Below are 26,706 nucleotides of genomic sequence, written 5' to 3'. Positions count from 1 at the left end.
TTTTATTAGGAGTATTCAAGATTGAAATTATTTTTACCTTCCTGTCATTATGAAGTGAACTTCTTTGCCCCTAATAATGATGTTGGTTTAATTGTTTCTGTGTGGATGATATGCTTTTTCTTTCTTTTTTTCTTCTGTTTTTAAAATCTTTTAATATTTGATATCCTGGACTATCAGTACAATGCATTGAATCCACTTCATTTTTGTGGATTTTTTTTTTTTTAATTTATTCCTGTTTCTGTGACATGGTGTCTTTTAAGGGCTTGGGAAAGTCCTTATCCACTCTTTTGAATAGTTCCCCTCCTCCATTCTTCCTATTTTGACTTTTTGAAACTAACCAGATGCATGTTAGACCTTTATTCTATTGCTGATGTCTTTATCTTCTCTTTCATACTTTATATCACATTTTTCTCTCTAAGGTTTATTTTGTATAATTTATCCAGATCTATATTTCAATTTATTAAATCTCTGTTCAATTATGCCTTGTTTAAATTTAACATTTACTTTTTCATCTCAATAATTATATAAGTATACTTTATTTTACAGTTATTTTTAGATGTTTTTACAAATATGAGTCATCATTTTGATAGTTTCTTAATGTTAGTATGGTGTTAACTTTATCTTTTATTTAAATATTTCACACATATTTTATATTCTATATCTCATAATATAGCCCTATTAAAATCTCATTATCCACAGATCTCATGATGTAAATCTAGGGTTTGTTATTGCTTTTAATTCTCATTCATAATGGCTTCTTTATTGGTTTGGTGTATTTTTACCAAACTCAAGTTGAGGGAATCTTAAGAGTCTAAATGGGATATGATTTCCTCCAGAGAATATTCATGTTTGCTTAAGATAGTAGCTATGAGACCTAGGATTGCTTGAGATAATGGAAATCCTTTTAAGGATCGTTGATTAATCCAAATATATCTATTTCAGTTATCTCAATTTGTCAGGGACCAAAGACTTTAATAGACTCTAGATCCATGTGCTAATTTTAACATTTGCTTCTAGTATCTCTCCCTCTCTGATTTCAGATCATTTATTCATCCATTTGCTATTCTTTACTTTCCTTTTTTTTGGTGTTAAGAGCTTACCCTTATGTCTTATGAGTTTCAAAGAATGTTATTCAGGATCTACTTGTACTATATTTTGAAGTCCAAAAAAATTCTAGGTCATTTTATATTTGGATAAGAATAATGCCCTAAAAATATTTTAATGATGGATTTTTTAGTACTATTAAGCATATTCAAAGTATATTTGAATCTAAATAATCTGAATAACTATCAATAATCTAGTTTTAGTAGCTAAATTAATTTTAGGCAGAGCAGACTTCAGAGCAAGGCAAATTACCAGAGAAAAGAGGGGCATTACATAATGATTAAAAAGGTAAATTCTCCAAAAAATGCATAAACAATCCTTCATGTGTATGTATTTAACAACAAAATTTCAAAATACACAAGGCAAAAACTAAAGACCCATTTAAATTAATTAGTAAGGAGAAATGGAAAATCTGCTCTAATACAGTAAATTCAGTTATTTTCCCATTACATATTTTCCTTCTTAAGTTTTTAATATAAAAATGTCAGTCCTTTCTTTTTAAACTGGACATAATTTATACAAGCATAAAAGAAAAGAAATCATTAAAATATATATTGAAACTTGGAAGTTTCTTTTATTTCTTTTATTATTTGATTTAGTAGTTCACCTACTTTTTAAAGAATAAGGTAAAGCTATGGGTTCTTCCTCCAGGAAAGAAGTACATACAACATAAATACTTTACATATCACTTCATAGGGCACATAAATAACTTTATATATAATTTCACCAAGCACATATGCCACTACTATTTATCCAGGAATCCCCAAAAACAGAAACAAGGATAAGAACCTCTGACTTAGCACTTAAATTACAGAAGCAAATAGACAATTGAGCCATACGTACATGACCTTTGCAGCTTCTTCAGATTCCACAGAAACCATGACTGTTGGTAGGTTAAAAAGCCTCAGTGTTTCTGTCTCTGTGAGTATTATCTCTATAGTCTTCTGTAGGTCTTCTTTTGTTACAATTTTTTCAGGTGTTGCCCTCACAACTCGTAAATCTAAAATACATGACTTAATAAAAATCATTTACTAATCGCTATTTTTAATTTTCATTTTACCAAAATATCATGATGGGTCATGCATTGGAGGTGGCTTTATGTGGTCAAAGAACAAACCATGTTGTGGGATGTATTCAATCCCTCTGACGCTGGGGGAGATTATGATAATAATCATATCCTCCTGTCTCCCTCTGAGAGGATGATCTTCCCTGCTGCTGCAGACACTGAGGATTGCCTAAATTTTCATTGCTAAGGCTTTCTTCCTTCCCTTGCTCTTTCCATTAAGAAAATCCAGTGTTTAGCTTTCTTAGCCTCTCTTGAAGCTAGAGGTGACCATGTGACAGAGCTCTGACCAATGAGAGAACAGTGGAAATATATAGGAAAGAAGGCGGCTCCTGGGGAAACTTTTACTTTCCTGATAAATAAGGGTGACATGACTGAAGCTACTGCCCTTCTCCCTCTTTCTGCCTCTAATGTGGATATAATACCCACAGCAGGGGCAGATATTTTGAGACCACGGAGCAAAAAGCAAGAAGCAAGAAGTGAAAAGAAAAGTTTTAAGGAAAGAGAATTAGCATAGCTGCCAATACAGAGTCTGACAGTCAAGACACAAAATCAAATTCAAAAGTATTGAACTTTTAAGTTCTTTTAATGTGAGAAAAATAGGTGATTGTTCAAGCTAATGTAGTTGGGTATTCTCTTACTTGTTGTCAGAGCATTGCTATTACATGTCTTAACACCAAAGACTGACTCAAGCACTTTTCCAACCTTATGAATACTTTCATCATCCCTTCATTATCATCTCAGAGGAAGAGACACCCTTACTGCACTCTGAGGCAAATGTTCCTCAGGTAGGGACCTATTTCTTCCAGCACTTTTGATCAGCCATCATTTTATCATTCTTATATCTTCATTTTTCATAACCGTTTATCTCATGTTTTATGCTCTGCCTGGAAGAAGCCACTCCTATTTGTTCTCCTGACAAATTACCAATCACCTTTAAAAACCCAATTCAAAAGTCTATAACGTTCTCCATGAATTCTTTTTCTTTCCCCACCTTCAAAATGTTAATCTCCACTTTCAAAGCACTCCCATTACATTGGCATATGTCCCATTAGGACACAGATCACAATGTATCAGAAGGACTTGCCTCCTGAGTTAAAAGCACTCCTAAGGCTGGGTGGTGCCAGAGAGTCACCCTGGGAACTTGAACACTACCTTGTTAATTCTAACGTAGCTACTCCTCAGTCCAGCCTTTGGGAATCATTATCATAGTTCTTTTATCTCAAGTACCTGACAAATCATAAGCATATTTGCTAAGGAAATAATGGGCTGTTACTGAAATAAATGACATTATTTTCATTACCTGTAAAACTAGTCAGTTTTTCCCGTCTGTAGGATGGTTCTTCGAGGTCTTCTGCTATTGAGTCAGTAGTAGATACACTTGATTTAGAAACTGTACTACTTCCTAAAACTGACCTTTAATAATGAAAAACATTACTCATTTATTTAGGTGTTCTTTTGGGTAATTTAATATATAAATAAAAACATTATCATAGTGAGAAATCAAATATAATATAATCATGTAAGAAACACTGATAAAAAGAGACTACTTCTAGAAACAGAGTTGGTTTGTAGTGCTCCTTAAGTAAAAAGTCATCATAAATATATTTTAGAGAGAAAACATGTCAAACCTATGTCTAAAGTCCTTCGATGGATTCCCAATATATTTAGAATAAAAAGCTAAAATACAGTCTACCTATCCAGTCTCTCCATCTTCATTATCACTCTTCCCCTGCCCCACTTTTCCTCAATCTTGTGGTGCTCTCCTATTTTAGAGTCTCAGCCTGGAACCTCCTTTCATTTTTCACCAATTTTCTGCTCATCGTTCAAATCCCATCTTAAATGTGATTTTTTCAATTTTATAAAGGTCCTCTCAAGATTTAATTAAAAGAAAATCTATATACTGGTTGGGAAATCAACAAACCAAAGAATACAAAAATAATTTCCTTGAATAATGAACTTAATATTACTTCATGATATTATATACCTTTTTTCCTTTTCTATTTATAAGTTCAACTGTCCTCCAAAAGGATAGGTTCAGTTTACTGGAATATTATTTGTTTTGTGGAGCACTCCTATGACTACTCTGTGCAAATTTGGAGGCAGACTCTCGAACAGCATATTTTCTCTTAAATTTTGTGCTTAGTTAACATCTGGAACTTTTAATTTGTCAGATTGAAAATTACACATTCAAATATTTCCCCATAATCTTTAGATTATTTTAGGACATCATGTTTTATTATTGCAAAGACTCTGAACTTGTCCACTGTAAGCATTTGAAAAATTTCAGTAATGTGTCTACATAATACATGCATAACATTTCATTTACAAAAGAAAATTATGAAACAGAAGAGAGATCAAACCCTAGGAGAAGAGGGATTTGCAGGGAAGAATGGAGTTGGGGGCCACAGAAAAGGAAAGCTACTTCTTCCCATCAATTGCAACAGAGAAGAAACTGAACAAGTATGTCTGTGGGTATGTGATGCTAGCCCCACCTTTTGGTTTCTCAGGAAATCTTGAGTAAAATCTACATATATCACTCACAAAGGTTTTGGTGTATCAGGGAACTCTTAAGTCATGCAAAGCTCTACATCTAAGTAAAACAGGAGGGGAACACAAAGATGGCACACTAATGTAGAGTGGAGTTGGGAGTATGAAGACAACTGACTTCTAAGTTACATATATGGAACTGAAATAAAAAGACAGTACATATGATATAAAAAAGAATAATAGAATAGTATACTCTACCTTGTAAACTGCCCTAACATACTAGGATTTATTGTATTCTGATACAGGCTATAGGAGGATATATATTCTGATCCATATGATCCTTCTTGTGATGTAAATAGTTTATTTGGCTTTGCTGTTCCCATATGTGGGTCTTGTTGGTAAAGAGGTCGGGGAGTAACATCAACTCCAAGTGCATTAATTACCTGTGGAAAGTGGTTATTTAAAATGAAATAAGTAAAAAAAGGGGGGGGGAATTTTCTGAATAATAGGCCCTAGAAAATTATATTAGTTGTAACATTTCTTTCGTTTCTGATTTTATTTATTTGAACCTAATTTGATTTGAATTCCCTCTTCTTTTTTTCTCGGTGAATATAGTTAAAGATTTGTCAATTTTGTTTATATTTTCAAAGAACCAGCTTTTAGTTTTACTGGTCTTCCCTATTATCTTTTCTGTCCCTATTTCATTTGTTTCTGTTCTAATCTGTTATTTCTTTCCTTCCACTAACTTTGGGATTCATTTGTTCTTTTTCTAGTCCTTTGAGGTACAAAATTGTTTGAGACTCTTTGCTTCTTGAGGTAGGTATTTATCTCTAAGAACTTCCCCTTTAGAATTGTTTTTGCTGCATCCCACAAATTTTGGTATATTTCTTTTCTTTTTTTAAAATTTAATTTATTTTTTAAATTTCTTTCGTGTTTCAGAATTCATTGTTTATGCACCACACCCTGTGCTCCATGCAATACATTCCTTCCATAATACCCACCGCCAGGCTCACCCAACCCCCACCCTCCTCCCCTCCAAAATGCTCAGATTGTTTTTCAGAGTCCACAGTCTCTCATGGTTTGTCTCCCCATCCAATTTCCCCCAACTCCCTTCTCTCCATCTCCCCATGTCCTCTGTGTTATTCCTTATGCTCTACAAATAAGAGAAACCATATGATAATTCTGTCTTAAGGTATTTTTTTCTCTTTTGATTTCTTCTTTGACCCATTAGTTACTCAGTAGCATATTGTTTAATCGCCACATTATTTTTGAGCTTTCCAGTTTTCTTTGTGTTATTAATGTCTAGTTCCCTAACATTGCGGCTGGAAAAGATGCTTGATATGGTTTCAATTCTATTCAATTAATTAAGACACATTTTGTGGCCTAACATATGCGCTATCCTGGAAAATATTCCATGTGTATTTGAGAAGAATCTGTATTCTGTTGCTTTTGGCTGGTATTACCCTGTCTGAGCCTCTATTCATTTTCTTCGTTCTTTTTTTCCACTATGTTTTTGGCTTGTATAATCTCTATAGATCTATTCTCAAGTTGGCTAATTCTTCCTTCTGTCAGTTAAAATCCATTATTTAGCTTCTCTAGTGAATGTTTAAAGTTTTGATTACTGTGCTTTTCAATGCCAGAATTTCCATTTGGTTCTTTTTTATAATTTTTTTTGGTGCAACCCAGAAACTGCATTTTAATTTTAATTGAGATATAACTGACACATAAGATTGTATCCATTTTAGGTATACAACATAATGATTTGACATATGTGTATATTACAAAATGATTACAATAATAAGTTTATATAAAATCCATCACCTCAGGGGCACCTGGGTGGCTCAGTTGGTTAAACATCCAACTCTTGGTTTTGGCTCATGTCATGATCTCATAGATTATGAGACTGAGCCCCATATGGGGCTCCATGCCCAGCAGGGAGTCTACTTGGGGAGTTTCTCTCTTTGCCCCTCTCCCACTCACTTGTTCTCTCTCTAAAATAAATAACAAATCTTTAACCAAAATAAATTAAAATCCATCACCTCACATAGTTAAACAAAATTATTTTTTGTTATGATGAGAATATATTTTTTTAAGATTTTATTCATTTGTTTTAGAGACAGAGAGCATTCAGGGAGGGGCAAAGGGAGAAGAGAATCCTAAGCAGACTCTATACTGAGTGGGGAGCCTGATGTGGGCCTGATCCCAGGACCTTGAGACCAAGATCTGAGCCAAAACCAAGAGTCGGATGCCCAAGCAACTGTGCTATCCAGGTGACCAATGATGAGAACTTTTAAAATCAATTTTCTCAGGAACTTTCCAATATACAATGTAGTATTTTTTTCAAGTTTTTATTTAAATTCTAGTTAGTTAACATACATTGTAATATTAGCTTCAGGTGTACAGTATAGTGATTCAACACTTCGAAGTAATACCTGGTGCTCATTTACCAGTACACTACTTAATCCCCATCACCTATTTAACCTATTACCCCACTGATCTCCCCCTTGTAACCATCAGTTTGTTCTCTATAGTTCAGAGTCTGTTTCTTGGGTGCCACCCAGGCACCCCACTTTCTTTTCTCTTCAGTAGACACCTAGAAGTGGAATGGCTGGATGGTATCGTAGATATATATTTAACACTGAATAAACTGCCAAATGGTTTTTCATTTTCCATTCCTACCAGCAGTGTATGAAAATTCTGATTCCTCCACATACTTGCCCACATTTGGTATGATCAGTCTTTTAATTTTAGCCATTCTAATAGGTGTTCAGCAGTATCTCGGTTTCAATTTGCATTTCCCTAATGACTAAGGCTGATCATGCGCTCATTTGCTATTTGTATATGTACTTTGTTGAAGTATTTGTTCAAATGTTTTGCTCATGGGGTATCTGGGTGTCTCAGTTGTTAAGTGTCTGCCTTCGGCTCAGGCCATGATCTCAGGGTCCTGGGATTGAGACTTGAGTTGGGGCGGGGGGGGTGGTGGTGACTCTCCTCAGCAGGGAGTGTGCTTCTCCCTCTGTGCTCATTCTGTCTCTCATTCTTTCTCTAGTAAATAAAAACAAATCTTTAAAAAATGTTTTGCTTGTTTTAAAAATTAGGTTTTTCAGTATTGTTTTGAGAATTATTTATATATTTTGGATACAAGTACTTTATCAGATTTTATAAATAATTTTTATAAATAATTTTATAAATTTTATAAATAATTTTATAAATTATTTTTATAAATATAAATAATTTTTATAAATATTTATAAATAATTTTATAATTTTATAAATAATTTTATAAATATTTTTATATTTTATATATTATATATTAATGTATATATATAATATATATACTATATATTTACATATATATTATATATATTTATATATAATATATAATGTATTTTATATATAAAATATTTTTATATATAATATAAAATATAATATAAAATATATAGTATATTTTATATTTTTATAAATAATTTTATAATTATTTTATAAATATTTATTTTATAAATAATTTTTCCCACTGTATGGCTTCTTTTTTCATTCTTTTAGCAATGTCTTTCAAAGACCAGAAGCAGCTTTCATTTTGATGGATTCTGATTTACCAATTTTATCTTTAATGGACTGTTTTTTTGTGTCATATCTAGAAGTATCATTGCCTAGCCCATTCAGATTTATATATTACATACTTGTCTGTATATATATTATATTTTGAGTAAAGGTTTTAAAAATTCAATTCTTGGTTTTCTAATGCGATAACTAATTTTGTGACAATTTATTTTATCATATTTTCTAGAGTATACTGCAAAGGAGAATGGATGTTAGCCTTACTATCTATATTATAGCTAGGTTAGCTATTATTACTACCAGTTCTTAAGGTCATGAGCAGACTTTCCTCAGTCCACTCTAATGTTCTCATTATTCGTAATGAATTATAGGAGCCAACAGCAAATATTATGCTGTAAGATATGTGGTGAAGACTCTAACAAAATCAATATATTGATATTAGAAGTGAGTTGGTTATTTCAAAGCAGTATATTTTCTACCTTTAACATTTCAGTTAAGTTCTTTATGGTGCCATTCTCAAATAAACTCAGAATTCTAAAGAATATTACCTGGGGCACCTGGGTGGCTCAGTGGGTTAAAGCCTCTGCCTTCGGCTCAGGTCATGACCCCAGGGCCCTGGGAAGGAGCTCTCTGCTCAGCAGGGAGCCTGCTTCCCTTCCTCTCTCTCTGCCTGCTTCTCTGCCTACTTGTGATCTCTACCTGTCAAATAAATAAATAAAATCTTTAAAAAAAAAAAAGAGTATTACCTGTATGGGTGTCCTTACAGTGGGCATATTCATTTTTTCTGTTTTTATCTCAGGTAGAACCATCAAGGTTTTTGACATCGCCATTCTGCTTTGGTTTGCACCAACATATCCTTTCGTTTGCCCTCCTTTTACTGTGTTAGTAAAGCTAATAGATTTCTTTGGCTGTGGGCCAACGCTCCTTTATCAGGAAAGAAAACAAAATATAAAGGATCCATGACTGAAGGAAAACTAACCAACAATAAAAAAGCAGACTTTCATTTAGTAACATGGAAACAATCTGAACATATAAACAAGAAATAATAATAGCTACTTGAGAGCTCATCATGTGTAAGCAGAGTTCTAGAATGTTTACCTGCATTATGTCACTTTTTTCTCGCAACCCTTAAGAGGCTGCTATAAATATCATTTTATATAAAATCACAGAGGCATGAGGGAAATATTCCTCCTAGAGTTGAAATTTGAAGTCAGGCAGTCCAATCCAAAGTCTAAACGGATTTCTCTGGGTCTTAGTTTCCTTATTTGTAAGATGGGGATATTAAATAGTGCCTTATTCATGGATTACTATGAGGATTAAATGGATTAATTTGTACATTATGGTTAGGAAGTCCCTGGCACATAGTAAGCATAAGTCAGTGTACAGTATAGCTACATACGCAGAATGAAGCATGAGTAATAAACCTGGAAAGAATATTGTGCTCCTGTCTAAACAATTGCGTAATAATTTTTAATAAGAAGAGAAGATAAAATCAAAATGTCTGCATACTGGAGGAAAAAAATATGATTTTACTTTTGTATACTCTATAATTCCTTAACACAAAAACCTACCTTATCATTCCTTATCAGAGTTCTAGTACTCTGATTGTATTATGGATTTCTATTAAAAAAAGGATGATCTTCCCTTAGATTATAAAAAGGAAATCTGTTTCCAAAGCAAACATTTTATTTTTTTAATTAATTTTTGATTTTTATTTTAAGTAGGCTCTACACCTAACTTGGGGCTTAACCTCATGACTCTGAGATTAAGAATCATGTGCTCTACTGACTGAGCCAGCTAGGCACCCCAGACCCCCAAAGAAAACATTTTAAATGATACTTTTACTTTTCAAATCATAAAAGATCAGACAAGAATGAAATATTTTTAAATGACAACCATCAATCCACTTTTCATATTTTATTTTTCTTCATATCATTTATTACAACTGGATGCTTTTTCTTGTTGATCACTCCTTTACTAGAATGTAAGCATCTTCAGGACAAGAAATTTGTCTTGTTAATTGCTATATTCCTAGAACCCACAACAGTACCCAGTATAGTGTGGTCACTAAAAAAGCATTTTTTAAATAAACAAATTCCATTCATGTGGCATTTCAAATTTATATTCCTTGAAAGTATTTTATTCTCTCCTCCTTCCTACAATGTCTAAATGACTTTATCTTCAACATCTTTAAGAAAATAAGATCAATCAGGTAAAAACTCCTTAAATTACTTCTCCATTGTCATTACATTTTTCTATAAACTCATCTAAAATCTACATCAAAATCCTATAAACTCATCTAAATTTATCTTTCTTTCTTCTTTCAGTAAAAGAGTCGCCATTGCTAACTAAGGCTAATCTTTCTACTTCTGCTCTGAAACTTGTCCAGTACTACTTTCTTAGGGACTTTTGTCTATCAATAATTTCCTATCTGCTATATATTATTTCCTTGAGCATATAATTATGCTCCAGTCATCCCCTCAACTTAGAAATCCTTCCTTTAGTTATATCTTCCTCTGTGTGTTACTTTACCTACCCTTCCTTTCATAGTCTAACTCTTTAGTCAATACTACTACTTCCTTATTCCTCTTATTTGCTCCATAATTCACAACAGTCTAGTTCCACCTCTCCTCTGTTGCAGAGACTACTTTCCCTAAAATCACCTAGTCCTTCAACTCGTCAAATCTGAGGGACTCTTTTCAGTATTTATCTTTGTAGCATCTGACAGTTGACCCTTCCCTCTTCTGTGATACCATTTCTTATTCTTCAACCTCTTTGGGACCTCTAGCCACCTGATCCTTCCATTTTCTACTAATTAATACCTTTTAGGTTTCTCTTCTTTCTCTCTTTAATCTAGAATCCACAATTCATCAATTGAATCACTCTCTTACCATTACCTTCAATTTGTATTTTCTGTCTCCTTGACCTTTTTGCCCTCCTATCCTTACAAAAGCTAGTCTTCCCACTCTATTTTTCCTTTATTAGTTTCCTTTTGAAGATTACACTTAGGCTCAAACCTCAGTTATTGGTTTGTTCTCTCTCTCTCCACACACACAGCACACACTATCCCTGAGTAAATGTAACAGAACTCATGGTTTCAATGACCACTTATATTCCACTTCCTTGTGGCAGTCTACCATAATCACCACCACCTCCTTTCTCCCATTCCCTATTAGATTTTATATCCTTAATTACTGACACTCTCTCTGTCTTGAATACTACTGGCATAATTCCTGAGTATTTCAATATCCATGAAAATAATCCTTCTAATACTATGGCTTCTTGGCAACTTGAACCTTTCTCACATACATAAGAGAAAGAGAGAGAGAGAGAGAATGCATGCAAGCTCCTGTGGAGAGGGAGGAAGGGGAAAGGGAGAGGGAGAGGGAGAATCTTAAGCAGGCTCCATGATCAGCACAGAGCTGAGGCGGGGCTCAATCTTAAAACCCTGAGATCATGACCCCAGCCAAAATCAAGAGTTGGATGCTTAACTGATTGAGCCACCCAGATGCCCCTACACTCGCTTAATTCCCAATTTCAAACAACTATATTCAATTCCCCTCAACTTCATTATCACCTTCAAACCCTTGATTCTATCATGTTTACTGCTTCACCCACCCCTCTCATGCAATTTCTTTTCTCCTGCACATAAGGTTAATAAATGTAATCCATAGTTAATTAGGCATACCTTGGAGATATTCCAAGTTCAGTTCTCGGCTACCACAATAAAGCAAATATCACAATAAGGTGAGTTAAATAAATGTTTTGGTTTCCCGGTGCATATAAAATTGTGTTTACACTATACTGTGTTCTATTAAATGTGTAATAGCATTATGTCTAAAACCACAACGTACATACCTTAATTAAAAAATACTTTATTGGGGCGCCTGGGTGGCTCAGTGGTTTAAGCCGCTGCCTTCGGCTCGGGTCATGATCTCAGGGTTCTGGGATGGAGTCCCACATGGGGCTCTCTGCTCGGCAGGGAGCCTGCTTCCCTCTCTCACTCTCTCTGCCTGCCTCTCTGCCTACTTGTGATCTCTCTCTCTCTGTGTCAAATAAATAAATTAAAAAAAAATACTTTATTGCTAAAAAATGCTAATCATCATCTGAGCTTTCAGTGAGCCACAATCACTGATCACAGTTCACTATAACAAATACAGTAATAAAAACGTTTGAAATATTGCAAGAATTACCAAAATGTAACATAGCCATGAAGTGAGCAAATGCTGCTTGAAAAATGGTGCCAATAGACTAGCTGGACACAGGGTTGCCACAAACCTTCAATTTGTATAAAACACAGTATCAATAAAGTGCCACTAAGAGAAGTGCAATAAAATGAGGTATGCCTGTATTATAATCGTTACTTACACTCTCAGCCTCCTCTTCCTTTTTTAAATTCACTGGACTTGCTGGCAAAACCAAAACTTTGATCAATTCCAGTTATCTTACTTTGAGCCTATACCTGTATATTAACTACATTTCTATCTTCTGTAATCTTGGTGCTTTACCATTTGCCACACAAGTTTAGGCCCAATAGGTCTTGTTCTGGACAAACTGATATGCTCAAGTCATTATGCCGTGGTTTCCTGCCTCCCTTGTTACCCCCACCCCTCCCAGGGGCACAATTTCCCAATGCAAACCAGTCAATCTCCAACTGCCTCCCTTGTCAGGCCCTCACACTCTGGCCCACTATATACCTTCCCTCATCACCCTATAATCAGGTACCAGACAATTAAGGATGGCTCCTATGTTCCAGAACCCACTGAAATTATTCAAACTAGTCAATCTTAAGCCTGCTTGCCATGCCTCACCTGTACTTTCCCACCAAAACCACAAAAAAGGCCCACAGTTCCTCCCTTTCCTTCTGCCTGATGGTTGACCCCAGTGCTTCCCCATGAAGCCCGCTGTGGCATTGCCTGCCCTCTCCTCTTGGAAACTATGAGTAATAGAATATTTTTTTTCAATGGCAGTCATCTCCTGTTCTGTTGACCCTACCATTCTTCAAATTTTCTATTAATATGCTATATTTTAATTCAACCTGTACAGCTAAATGAAGCTGGAGAAAAAACATCCAACCATTACGCTCATTTTAAATTATGGATCATTAACTTAAAGTCTTTAATGTGCCAGCAATCATACTGTATTTTCTTGGCTCACTTCTTACTATACCTTCTAAGGTCACTATTTCATACTTCTTTCTTCTTGAATATCAACATCTACTCCCATCTTTACTTTCAGCTGATTAAGTGAGAGAACTGAGCTAACCAAGTAACTTTTAAATATTTCAAATTAGTTCAAATATTTCAAATATTTCTACTGTCACAACTATGCACCTGATATATCTATACCTACATCCTCTATTTCTCTTTCATTATTCTGGATAAATTATTTATGATTCCAGCTTAGGTCAATTCCTCTATTCGTGTACTAGATTCAATTCCTTTCTACCTATTCAAGGACATTGCTCTAGTAATTCTTTCATGCTTTTCTTGTTCTACTGCATTATTCCTTTTAGCAGGTAAACATGCTATTATTTCTTCTATCATAAAGAATTTCTCTTGATTTAGTCTACCTCTCCAGCTACCATCCATTCATCTTTCCTTTAACTATGGCAACTCCTTCGAAAGAACTGTCTGTATTTATCATTCCTAATTTCCCTTTGCATATACTCCCTTGAACCTGATCCAGTCAAGTTTTAGCCCTTATCATTCCACCAAAAGAATTCTTACCAAGGTCCAGTCATCGCTGCAATATTAATCGCCAATGTTCTCATCTTATTCATCAGCAGAATTCACCCAGCTGCTCCTTTTTTCTTTGACTTGTTTTGTTTTTGTTTTTTTTTTTTAACTTCGATTGTAGGACACTTTCCTTACCTGGTTTTCCTCTTACTTTTTCTGCAGTGTTCATTCTTGGGACTTCTTCCTATATCTGTCTACGTTCAGAGCCTAGGTGAACTCATCCAATGAGTCCATGATTTAAATACCATCTATATGATAATGACTCCCAAAGATATACCTCTAACTACATTCTTCCTCTGAACCCTAGACCCACATACCCACCTGACTACTTGACATTTCTGACTCAAAATTAGCATGTCCAAAACTGAGCTCCTGACAATTTCCCCCTTACCTTGTTCAGCAAACTTACAAGACCTCTTGCAGTCTTCCCCCATTGTTGTTAAAGGTAACCCAATTCTTTCAGTTGCATGGGTGAGAATACTTCAAAATATATCCTGAATACAACCATTTTGTTATCAATCTTGTTGCTACCATTCTGGTACAAATAACTATTCTATCTCTCTTGGATTGTTGCAGCAGGCTTCTACCTCTTCTTACTTAACCCCAACCCCCTGAAATCTGCCCCACATGGCAGCCAAGAGTGATCCTTTAAAACGTAAGTTAGATCGTATCACACTACTCTGCTTAAAATCCTCCATTTGTTTATGATCTCATTCATAGGAAAAGCCTAAGTCTTTACTACGACCTAAAAAGTTCTACACGCATTGTTAGATCTTTGACTTCATGTTCAATACTCTTTCCCTTCTTGTCACACTGGCAATCCTTGATATTGCCAGGTGTATTTCTCTATCATAGTTTGCCTTTGCTCTTCCCTTTGCCTGAAATGCTCTTCTTCCCAATAAACATACATGTTTGGCATCCTTTCTACAGGTCTTTACATAAAACCACCTTCTTAGTGTGGCCTTCTCTGGCTCCCTTTTCTAAAATGTCAAATACTCCTCTCAAATATTTCATAAGCCCTCACTTTATTTTTCTCATTAGGACTTACTAATAACCAAATGCATCTTTTACTTAAATATCTTATGAATTAGTTGTCTCTCACTAACTAGAAGTTAAGTTCCATGAGGATAAGGATTTGGGGCTGTTCCAGGCTGTATCCCCAATGCATACAGTAGTACTAAACACACAGTAGCTGCTTAATGAATATTTGTTGAATAAATAATCCCTAAATCATTATATCTAACTCAAAACATGCAATCTTCATACTCAGATTTTTACCAGCCTACTGGATGGCTCCAGCTAAACATCTATAGGACATCTCAAACTGAACAGATGCATAATGAATACCACATTTACTCATAAACTAGTTCTTCCTTTTTTACTCTCTATAGGACCCAAACAGAAATGAATTAGTGAATGATGTTACATTTATCAATTAGGTAGTTACTGGGATCTCATGAGACAGCATTATCAGTGAACTCCCCCACATCTTCGTACTGTTAAGTTTTATGGGAAGGACCTGTTTATCATATCCACAGTTACAGGTCCAGCTTTTAGCACTCTGTCTGACAGAGCAGAAAATCAGAAAATATAGACCACTTTTTGAAAGAAATTGAAAGAAGTGCCTGTAGTCAATTATATGAGAAATTTATGGTACATCTGTAACTATAGTAGAAAACATGTTTTCAAAAGAGGCAAATTAGAGAAGGTAACCACTTTGAGGTTTCAGGAGGTAACCACTTTGAAAACCACTACACCTGAAAACAGTCATCATACAAGTGGTCATGTAGAGCTGTATGTACAGTCTTGAGGTTCCCAAAGCAGGGACCTAATTTGTTTTGACTCCTGTCTCTTCATTTCTAGGGCAATAACTGAAAAATATAAGGCATACCTATAGAAAGAACTCCTGATAATCACTTCCATGAAAACAGGGGCAAATGACATTAAAAACGTGCTGTATATATAGAAATCGCACCATGAAATAAATAATCACCAGATGAAAATTAGGTGTGGTTTGTAAAAGTTTCTGCCTTAGTCCCTTCTTATTTTAGTGGGATGACGGTAATTCCAATGTAAACCAAATAAATTTTTTCCATTCATTCGAGTTATTTATAAAACACTATACATAAGGCCCTGTGCTACACACTGGCGGAGATACAATATGAATCACATATGAGCCCTAAGGAGCTCATAGTCTCATAAGAGATTAAACATGTACATGATTATAACGGAAGCACAAAATTTTATTTGCCTCAAAAGAAGCAAGAGTAAAGTGATCTGAACTATGCTTCAGAAAAATTTAGCTGTATGCAGAAACATACTAGAAGTAAGACCATAGGTAAGATGCTATCAGAATAGTTCAGATGAGAAGTAATCAAGGCTTAACATGGGTGGCAGATGTAGAAATAAAACAAATACAAGAACACCTGTGTTCAGCATGTTTATTTATTTTTTGCATTTTGATGCTTTGACATCAAAGAACTTGCTGACCCTGGAGGGACTGCCCTCCAAAGGCTAATCAATTCCAACACAAAGTAAGAGACTCACACGCCAGCACCCTTTCGTATGCAAACCAACCAATCCCGAGCCTAAACCCTTAACGAACTCCTTTTATCCAGCTCTCTCAGAGATCTCACTTTCTGAGCCACTATCCCCCTGTCCTAATCACCCTTGCACAGGAACCAGACAACTAGAGATAGTTCCTAGACCAGAGCCTTTTGAAATTATACAAATGAGCTAATTCTAAACCTGCTTATTCTGCTTTGTCTGTTCCTCCCACGGAAACCACAATAAAGGTTCTTGCCCACGTTTTCCTCCTGCTTATTCCACCTCCTCACTGGCCCTTGTGCTTTTCCACTTTTCCTAGTGCAGCTTGCCATGCCTCCTGTTTCTATGGATCCATGAGTGTTTAAAAAAGCTTCTTCCCAGGGCGCCTGGGTGGCTCAGTGGGTTAAAGCCTCTACCTTCGGCTCAGGTCATGATCCCAGGGTCCTCGGATAGAGCCCCACATCGGGCTCTCTGCTCAGCGGGGAGCCTGCTTCCCCCTCTCTCTCTGCCTGCCTCTCTGCCTGCTTGTGATCTGTCAAATAAATAAATAAAATCTTAAAAAAAAAAAAAAAGCTTCTTCCCTCAAAAGAGTCATTTCCATGTCTATAAAACAAATCTCAAATACCCTTAAAAGACAGCAGATATAGAACTGATAGGACTTGGTAACAGAAAATAACAATGCCACTTAAATCTTATATTTCAAAGAACTTCCACCTATTTTCTAATTCAATTCTTATAATAATTTGTAAGATACTTAATGGTCATATTTAACAAGTAGGAAAGCTTAAACTCAAAGGTCAATTTAAATGCTCAAACTCGTCCAATAATTCACAGGCTATTAATCTATTTGTACATTAACGTTGATAATAATATGTAACTCATAGAGTAAGGTGATGATTAAATTAGCCTTTACTTTTAAGTAAAGTTAGAAGTCAGACCTTAAATTGTAGATACGTTCACATTAGGTATCAGTGATATCTTGGTGAAGCTGTCTGGTGGCAGCTGACAATGCAAGAGTAAAGTGAATTTCAAGGAAGAGAAGTGAGAGCTGGAGATTCAGATTTGAGAATTTTTGCACAGAGATGAAATAAATGAACATAGTCCCAAAATAAAAACCTAAAGTCACAAAAAGAGGGTAATAGAGCTAAAGGAAGAAACGAGATAGTAAAAGAAATCAGAAAAGAGGCATTTAAACCAGTAATAAGTGAACCAGTAAAATTCAGGGTTAAGGAGGGGAAGATCAATATTGTCAAATGCTTCAGAGGTAGAAAAGTTAAGAAAGCCCATTGAATGTGGTGACTTTTGAAATCTTTCAGTCACTCGTTATTGACCTTTGAATTTCTATACAGAAATAGAGACAACAGACTTCAAGGGTTAAAGAGTGAACATGGACGTTTCTGGGCCAACATGTACAGACCACAAAAGTCACTAATCTTATTCTTATCACAAGAAAAAGGCTTAGCAAACTGAAAAGCAACAGGTCTTTTTAGATCCATCAGATCAATTTATAGACAAACCACCAGCCAGAAATTTGGACAAAGCAGGGGAAAACAGAGAATCACAACTTACTGGGACCAGGGAATGGTAGGAAAACTTAAAGGTAATTGACTAATTGCTGGAGAATGAGTGTAAACTAATTTGAAAGATAAAAACTCCCAAGGACCCAGCCTCACAGAGGCCTACCATGACACCCATCAGGCTCTCAGGAAGATCAGCGAAAAAACACCCTCATAATTCCAGCAGGAGGATAGGACATGACCATTGTAAAATATACCCAGAATGTTCAGTTTTTCTTAACAAAGGTCTACCCTCAAGGAAAACTATTTTGGCAGAGCCTAACCAACATGGGGGAAGAGAAATACACAATTCTAAGTCCCTCTAGACTCCTTGTTTCACCCGAGGAAAAAAAACTGAGAAACACTTATGAAGGTCACAGCCCAGGGTCAGAGGCCCACTGAAAGACTAAGACCTAATTACATGACTATGGAACATTTCTTCTTCTCTCAACATATTACCACCACACAAACAGGTTTCCTGTACAATAACAGGGGATTTAAATGGGAAGAACTACAAGGCTCAGACTCCATGAAGGAGTCTATAGGGGAACCTAAAAAGAGAGACAAAAACAAGGACACTAAAGGAAATTGAAGCCTCATAAGCCTACTGCTACAGCAAACACAGACTAAGTCCTAGCCAGATAAACCTAAAACCTCACACTAAAGGTTTACTTAATCAGTTCATATTACCTGATGCAACATGTTCAGCTTTCAATAAAAAATTACAAAGCATATCAAAGGGCAAAAAACAGTCTGAAGAAACAAAGCAAGCATTAGTGCAGACTAAGATATGGCAGAAATTTTGAAATTGTCAAGATTGGGAATTAAAATAATTATGATTAATATGGTAAGAACTCTAATGGGAAAAAGCAGATAGATAACATGAAAACTCTAAGAAAGAATCAAAAGGAAATGAATGAACACGTAAGTAAGTAGAATAGAGGAACTGGACAGAGAGGTGGGATAAAAGCATTGAAGAAAGAGTGGTTGTTTTTACCACAATGGAAGATTGTTAAGCTAATGGGAAAGACCTAATACAGAAAAAATTGGAGAAAGTGGAAAATTGATAAATACAGGTTTTATGAGATCCTTTCTGAAAACAGCATTAAGTCTTAAAAGGAGGAAGATGAGAAATAACATATTAGGTCAAATCAATGGTTGTAAACGTTGAAGTCTGTGAAGTTTTGCTTTAACTGGATAACATGGCTATCTCAAAACATGAAGGTTATACCACTTCCCATGTCCCAACTGATTCTTTCCTTAATGAGTAATCTCTTATGAATTTGTCATTATTTATGAAACTCCCAAGAGAATTCATGAATTCAACTTAATTTTACTTTGAGATTTCTATACCTGCAAATAAAAACAAAAACCAGACAGGATGCCCAGTAACCAATAATACTGAACTACATTATTCATTCATAGGTCAGCAAATATTGAGTGCCTTCTTCATTCAAGACAATAGCAGTGAACAAAACAAAAATGTCAGCCTCATGGAGTATCATAGTTTGGGTGAAGACACAGTGATGAACAAGTACATTATATACCAGGTAGAGATAAGTTTTATGGGTAAGTTTAAACAAAGATTGGGCAACTGGGAATGCTAGGAGTTAAAAGTATTATTATTATTTTATGGGGGGTGGTTAGAGAAGGACTTTTTGATAAGATGACATCTGAAGGAAATAAATGAGTCATGACACTATCTAGGGTGCAGTGTTCCAAAGAACAGCAAATGCATAGGCCTTGAAATGGGAAAAATAATGTGCCTGATATTGTTGTAGAACAATTAGCCAAAGGGAAAGGTCCAAGGTGAGACCCTGTGAGGCTCTGTAGTGATGTGAACTTTTACTCTGAGTGAAATGGTAAAAACTGAAGGGTTTTGAGAAAAGCACAGTGATTACCACGTGTAGGCTGTTAGTAAGACCATTTTTTTCCAGAAAGAAATGATAGAATCTGCTGACGGAGTGGGGCATTAGAGAAGTCAGGGGAAACGGCAAGGTTTTTTAACTGAGTAACTGGAAGAGCAGAAATTGTCATTTACTGAAATGGCAAAGACTGCAGAGCAGGTAAGAGGGGGAAATTTAGTTTTGCATATGAATTTTGAGATGCCTATTAACTTCTAAGTGCAGATGTTGATTTCTTTTTTAAGTGAAGATGTTGATTTTTTTAAAGTCTGGTTTTTGGAAGAGGTGCTGGCTAGAGATATAAGCTTGTGAATCATCAGTGTATAGGTGATTTTTAAAGGCATAAGACAATAGTGAAGGAAAGGGGTTTAAAGACCGACCTCAGCAACACTCCAATATTTAGATATGGGAAAGAAAAGATACCAGCAAAGTACTGTGAAAAGAAGGAGCCATAGAACAAGGAGAGAACTAGGGAGGAGGTGTCCCGAAAACCAAATGAAGTGATTCAAAACTCTAGAGGTTGAAGGGTTAGGTTAAGAAGAAACTGAGAAATAGCCATTGCATTTTGATGGATGCCTATTGCTTACCTTCACAAAAACTATTTTGGTGGAGTGGCAGGATGGAAAAAAGACACTGAAAACCATATTCAAGAAAGAATGTAAGGTTCTCTCCCAAGAATTTTCAACAATTTCTGTTAAAGAAAGATTAGCTCGGAGGGAGACTGGAGGAGAGATGTTGAAGGTCTGTCTGTTAAGAGAACAAAAGTTCTCTGGAAATGTGGGAGAGTGGATGAATGAGAAAACTTTAGTGCAACTGCTGGGCAGCACTGAGGGACCATATGAAGTTATAAGCAAACAAGTACACAGAGCTGTGCGCGCTCTTCTCCAGCCTCTTGTTCAAGTGTTGCAAAAACGGCAGATGTCGCAAGCAGAAATGGGTTTTAAGGCACGATGGCATGAGGAGGCAGAAAAAACTTCGACTACAGAGCATAGTCAAGTTCAATCTGGTGGCTCACTGAACCTGAAAATTCAAAGGGGCAACCAGAATTTGCGGCAAACAACTCCAGGAGTGTAAAGGAGGAAGAGCGGCTCTAAACAAAGCAGTTTGTTCCCGGAGAGCAAACACAGCAGTTGAGGGTTTAAACAGTCTGTACTAGGTCAAGTTAGGGGACATTGCCGCATGAGCGCTTCGAAGGCTGCCTTAGCCCAGACGCAGAAAGAGACAGGATCTAAAAGGACTCCCTCCGGGACCCAGGAGGATGGACTAAGGTTTTAGCGCCGAACTTACAACGAGAGGTTCTGCTGCTTGCGGCTGTTTACTGGAGAGACGGGCATGGTGGCGACAGGCTGTGGAGTGGTCGGCCACCCCCTTCCCTAGCTGCTTCTGGAGTCCCGGTACCCCAGCCCCCGGCGTTAGCGGTTCCGGCTGAGGCTCGGGAATGTTTGCCGGGCGTCATGGAGACAGAGGAGCCCCGGCTCAACAAGCGGCCGCGCGGTTGGCTGGCGACTGGAGACCGAGGAGGAGGGCGGAGGCGGAGGGGAGGGCAGAGGGTTGGTGGAGCAAGAGGAAGCTCCGGACGACGACTAGAAAAAGGAGGCGGGCGGCCCGGGCCCCAGGCCCCTCCCAGGTTCTGAGTCTCCCCGGCTGCAGGCGGATGGATGGGGCTTCTTCAGGCGGTGGCGGCAGCAGTGAAGGTGGCGGCGGCAGCAGCGGCAGCGGCTGTAAGTGCAGCCTCCATAAACCATCCCTCCTCTCCTAGTCCCGATTGGGATGAGGGGCTCCTAAAGTGTCCCGGGTCCCCTTTCTCTCCTTCCCCTCCCCCATGGCAGAGTACCGCCCGGAAGACCCTTAACTTCCGGGGAGGGGCTGCAAGAGAACGCGCCCGGCTCGCTTCCCCTCCCGGAGAGCGCCGGCCCCCCAAGGCGCATGCGCAGCCGCCCTCCACCGCGCCCCCCCGTCCCAGCTCGGTCTTTTGCTTTGGCGGTGGCGACGGCGCGGATCTTCCCCGGCGTACGCGGCGCGCCGGGAATCCGCTGCGGTGTGAGTTCGTCTCGCCCAGTTTGCTCCCGCCCCTTTCTTCTGTCGGTCCCCGAATCCGGTCGGGGTGGGGCTAAACTGACCATCCCCCTGTGGCTCCGCCTCTTTTCCACTTTAGATCCAGGTTCGGTCCTAACCTTTGGGGAGGTTCCTGCTCGCACCGCAGTCCAGGTGGTGAGCGGGGTCCTGGGCGAGCCGGCCCCTTTCGGAGGGAGTGAGGGAGGGAAGAGAGACTGGAAGAGGGCATTAATATGAAGGAAAGAGGTCCTTCCTGTCCGTGGGAAGATCCCTGGGGGCAGATGCCTCTCCACACAACCCCCCCCCCCCCCCAAATGGCATTGTTTTTGCAGCTTTTCGTGGAAAGATCTCTGGCTTGGATCCCATCTCTGGTCCCCGTTTGCTGTGTGACCTTGGGCGAGTCACTACCCTTCTCCGCGCCCCTGTTATCCCCAAAGCTTCCTCCAACGCTAAAACTCTTAATTTTGCAGAAAAGCTTATGCAGTTAGAAGACTGGCCGTCTACTGAGGCCGTTTAGCCCAGATGACGTGGAGTTGACTGAACCTTCTTTCTTCAATCATGGACGGAAGGAGGCGACCTATTTATTGGGTCGTTTTTATTCCTTTACCATCGGTTACAAATTGCATGTCTCAAGACTCATTAATGTTTTCCTAAAATTGTCATGGGATCCTTGTCCTAATTCCTGGCCATCTTTTTTAAAAATTAGAGACAGGCTGAGAATTAGAGACATGGTGAGCTTGTGGTATCATCATCTCTGGTCTCGTTACTACTGAGGCTCTCTTTCCTTTGATCCAGATGGTGTGGTGGCTCGATTCTCCCAGTGCCTGGCTGAGTTTCGGACGTGGTTAAGAACCAACTGGTTGAGGTTCAGTGCAGACAAGACGGATGTGATGCTGGTAGGCAGGGGCACACTTGGAGATTAAGGGAGGGAAAATCCAAAATCCCTCAAGTAATACAAATATTACATTACTCTTTCTGTATATTCCAGTGTTTGAGAACTGATGATGGGCCAGTAATTTTCAGAGTTTGGGTGAGATAAAAATAACATGTCAACAATCTTAGGACTTTAAAAATAACAGTTTGTTATAATCTGACAAAATGGGGCCACTGGATAAAACTTTATGTAAAAATTATGAAAAAAACCCAAACTGTTTTTTGAAGTACCAAAAGGCTATGTAAGTGTTTTGGGGTGGCATTAATAATAAAAACCAACTAACAAAAAGATGATGCTGATTCTTGCATAGATGTGGGGCTTCTGAATGTAATGCATTACTGCTTTGTAACCTGCATTCTGCCTACTAAAGTAAAGGTAAACTCAATTTATCAGAAACGTCCTTTAAAGGTATTTTGGTATTTAGGTATTTTCAACCAAATTAGTAGATATTTGTCAGTTTTTACTTGCATATCATGTTTAGGTTGACACTTTCAAATAAAAATTTTAGTAAATAGTTTACCAAATAGTCAAAAGGGACTCATGAACTCTGAAAATGGTTAGATAGAGAATTTGTTTTTAGGGTTTTAAATGCATTAATCTGTTTCATTCAAACAGCTCTAGAGTCTAAATTGTTAGAAATATTTTCTTGGAGCATTCTGAGAGGTTCCTGAGTTGCATAATATTTTGTTTATGTAGTATAGGTATATAGTACTTATATTTGAGTCAGGTATTGGTACTGAATAAAAGGTTCTATTTCTTAGGTATATGTAAATTACGAGACTTATTTATTGGTTAGTTAAAGTACTGGTTGAAGTAAAATTGTGACCTTAAAATGCTTTTGTTAAAAGCAAAATAGTAACTGAAGGGTGTGTGTTTGTGTGTGTGTGTGTATGTGTGTGTATGTGTGTATTATACGCTCTAAAAATGTTTAATAACTTTAATGGAGTATTTAGTAAATTGCTTAAAAATAATTTCCCAACACAACAGCAGTTTTGAGAAGCTTAAATGTGGTGAAAGTTAATGTTAGTTTGCCTGAAAATAAGGAAGCATTTAGGTGGGGAATGGGAGCTCAAGAGGCATTTATTCAGGCTTTGTATAGTGATTTTTTTTTGTTTTGGGACATTAGCCACAAACCTCACATAGGATTGGAATTAACCACACTTTTAAGTTTAACTTTAAATATACAGTTGTAACAGAATACCATTTGGGAGATCACATAATAATCTAATTATTTTAAACAGCTGGTAGGTATTGGTGAATTTTCTCATACCTTTAACTCTGTCATGTCTTGTTTTTAAGTCTTTTGGTATCAGTAGGCATTAAAGATTTATATTTTGTTAACCCAAGTATAAATAATGATTGTTTGCACTTAAATACAAAGAAGAAATCTGTTGAATTAATCCAAAATGCTGAAAAACTCAGGGAAATGGATGGAGGTAACAAGAAGATAGATTCTGGTTTAATAAAAAGGAGAATGTTCTAAAACATAACATTTTTTTTCTGAAAAGAGCAGCCTGTTCATCAGACAGTAAGTCATTGGAGTGTTTTAGCATTGGCAGAAAACCCTGGTAGTGGGGACATGTGAGGGATTCCTACCTAGACCAGGTAGAAATTGACTAAAAGACCTCTAAGGCCCCATCTAACACTAAGATTCTGTGGCTAATGAATAGTTAATTTTTACATATTTGATACTGAGGAGATAAGCAAGAGATTTTGAGAAAGACTGCTTTCCTTAAGGTGGCTTCTAAAATTTTGAGACAGTATATCATGAGAATAAAATGGGAATAAAACCATACTGAATTCATTAGTAATGTGTTACTAATGACTTAAAATATTGGAGCTATTTCTCTTTATTTTTAGAATATCTGAACTTAAAAAACACTGAACTCACATTTATGAACAAAGGGAAGAAAAAAAATGTAGAGGGACATTTCCCCCAAATGATAATTCCACTTAAAATTAGTAAAATGATACATAATTCTAATAAACTTAAAAGCCATTTATCAGCAAGAGGGATACACGGTCAAATAGGTCCCAGATTTGATTTTCCTGACAATTTCAGAATTCATTCACTAGCTTAAGGGACCATGGTCCCCAGCTTTTTAATCAGAATTGGGATTTTTTGTTGAGGTTTAACTGAAGAATCAAAGAGTAAATGGGTTTAAGCAAGTGAGTTAGTCCTGTACCTTGCATTTTGGCAACACTTTCCAATTTTCTTTTTGTGAACTAGCTAAATTTCATATATTAGCTTTGGTAGTTAAATGGGCAATCCTCCTTTATCCCCATGGTATTATAAAGCCTGAGTTTCTACCTCTAGGCCCCTTATTCTGTCTTTACCCACCCCAGGTCTATACACATTAATTGTTCTTTGCCTTCAGCTGTTTTCCATCAAGCACCTCAAAGGCAAAACTATATAAACACAAACTGACTTTTCAGAAAATGATTTTTGAGTCTGAAGGACTAAGGTAATTCAGTAGGGTAACTCTGTGTCCCTATGCTAAAATATTTATTCCCCCAAGGAATCCTGAAAAACACTTTTATAGTATAAGTATTCTAAAAAAATAAAATGGAAATACTGTACAGTACAGTTAATGGTAAAAATTGTTTGTAGATTTGGGAACCTTAAAGTTTTCCTTTCTCTTCTTTCCCTTGCTTTTCTTTCAGTAGAAAATGTGCATCAGATGTTTATGTTTAATTGGTTTACAGACTGTCTGTGGACTCTTTTCCTGTCAAATTACCAGGTAATGTCCTTTCACTTAGCAGCTACTTCATATGCCTGTAAATGCACAAATTATTCATGCACAAATTATTATTGGACATAAGAATTTCAAGTTAATTTTGAATCTTTGGAAAAATAAACTGTTAATAGAGTCTTGAATTTTAAGGGAATACAAATAATTTAAGAAAACAGCCCATATTGCATTGTAAGTTAAGTATTAAAGAAAAATTGTATATGTGCACATTTATGCAGTATATTGTAGTGCCGGCATCACATTATTTGGAAGGAATGACTTTTTATATTTGACTGGTTGATTTGGGTAATCATTTTTTAAATTGCATTAAGAACCCTTGAACATTTGGAGGAAAACGGTCTTTTTGAAATTAAGATCTTTAAACTCCTGGTTTAGTAAAATATGTTAGTGCATGTTTTAATACCACCTTTGCATTAGCCAGTATCTGCCTTAGTAATGGAAGGGAAACATGTTTGTTATTTGTATCCATTGGCCGTGCATTCATTAGAATTGGCATCAAGGCCAATTGGCAGTTCTAGGCCAATATTTTAAAATAAACTTTCAAATTACTGGCATTTCAGGCATTGCACATAAGCAGCTTTTCCCTCCTATGCAGTCAATTCAGAGATCCACCAAAGAGCAGCTTTTTCGTACTCGCATTTTGAAATTTTCTCTAGTTGTGAAAAATTCAAATGTTGCACAATTATGTTGCTCCTGGCATCTCAGGAAGTGTGTGTGGGGAAAAGCAAATGAGATGCGAGGATGGCAGAGTACCTATCCACAGTCCCTTTTCTTAATCTCTGCTCTGACCCCTAAGATTTGGGGATGTGGGATTTTACATTTCCTGTCGGGAATCAACCAAGAGAGATACTTGTCAAGAGACAGCCGCTTTTAAAGCGCGCTACTTTGCGCTGTTGCCGTTGTTGCATCACAGCAACATCCGTTTTCCAGCAAATGCACTTCAAAAAGGCCTACATGTAAAATATAACGTATCTTTTCCCTTGCGATGTGAGCGCTGGGCGCAGC

General features: G+C 36.9%; 2 protein-coding genes across 7 annotated transcripts in view; one reads left to right on the top strand and one right to left on the bottom strand.

The window, feature by feature from the left end:
- The window catches only part of DNAI4 (dynein axonemal intermediate chain 4), a gene marked incomplete at its 5' end in the record, with an annotated part of 76,511 nt that extends 55,096 nt beyond the window's left edge, over positions 1-21,415 (bottom strand). The window contains 6 exon segments of the mRNA XM_080800291.1: positions 1,948-2,104; positions 3,471-3,583; positions 4,916-5,100; positions 8,961-9,138; positions 21,247-21,331; positions 21,334-21,415. Of these exon segments, the coding sequence (XP_080656417.1) occupies positions 1,948-2,104; positions 3,471-3,583; positions 4,916-5,100; positions 8,961-9,138; positions 21,247-21,331; positions 21,334-21,415 (800 nt within the window).
- The window catches only part of MIER1 (MIER1 transcriptional regulator), a 63,865-nt gene continuing 57,402 nt past the window's right edge, over positions 20,244-26,706 (top strand). The window contains exons 1-3 of one of the 6 annotated variants that reach the window (XM_080800298.1): positions 20,244-21,680; positions 22,810-22,910; positions 25,616-25,689. In XM_080800298.1, coding sequence (XP_080656424.1) covers positions 21,398-21,680; positions 22,810-22,910; positions 25,616-25,689 — 458 coding nt within the window. In that variant the 5' untranslated portion in view covers positions 20,244-21,397. Of the gene's footprint in view, positions 21,681-21,915; positions 22,000-22,809; positions 22,911-25,612; positions 25,690-26,706 lie in introns of those variants that run through there. The other 5 variants (XM_080800294.1, XM_080800295.1, XM_080800296.1 and 2 more) reach the window with 5 other exon arrangements.

Source organism: Martes martes, assembly GCF_963455335.1.
Source record: "Martes martes genome assembly, chromosome: 4".
Taxonomy (NCBI): Eukaryota; Metazoa; Chordata; class Mammalia; order Carnivora; family Mustelidae; genus Martes; species Martes martes.
The sequence above is the reverse complement of the archived record's forward strand: the minus strand, read 5'-3'. Positions and strand labels throughout refer to the sequence as shown.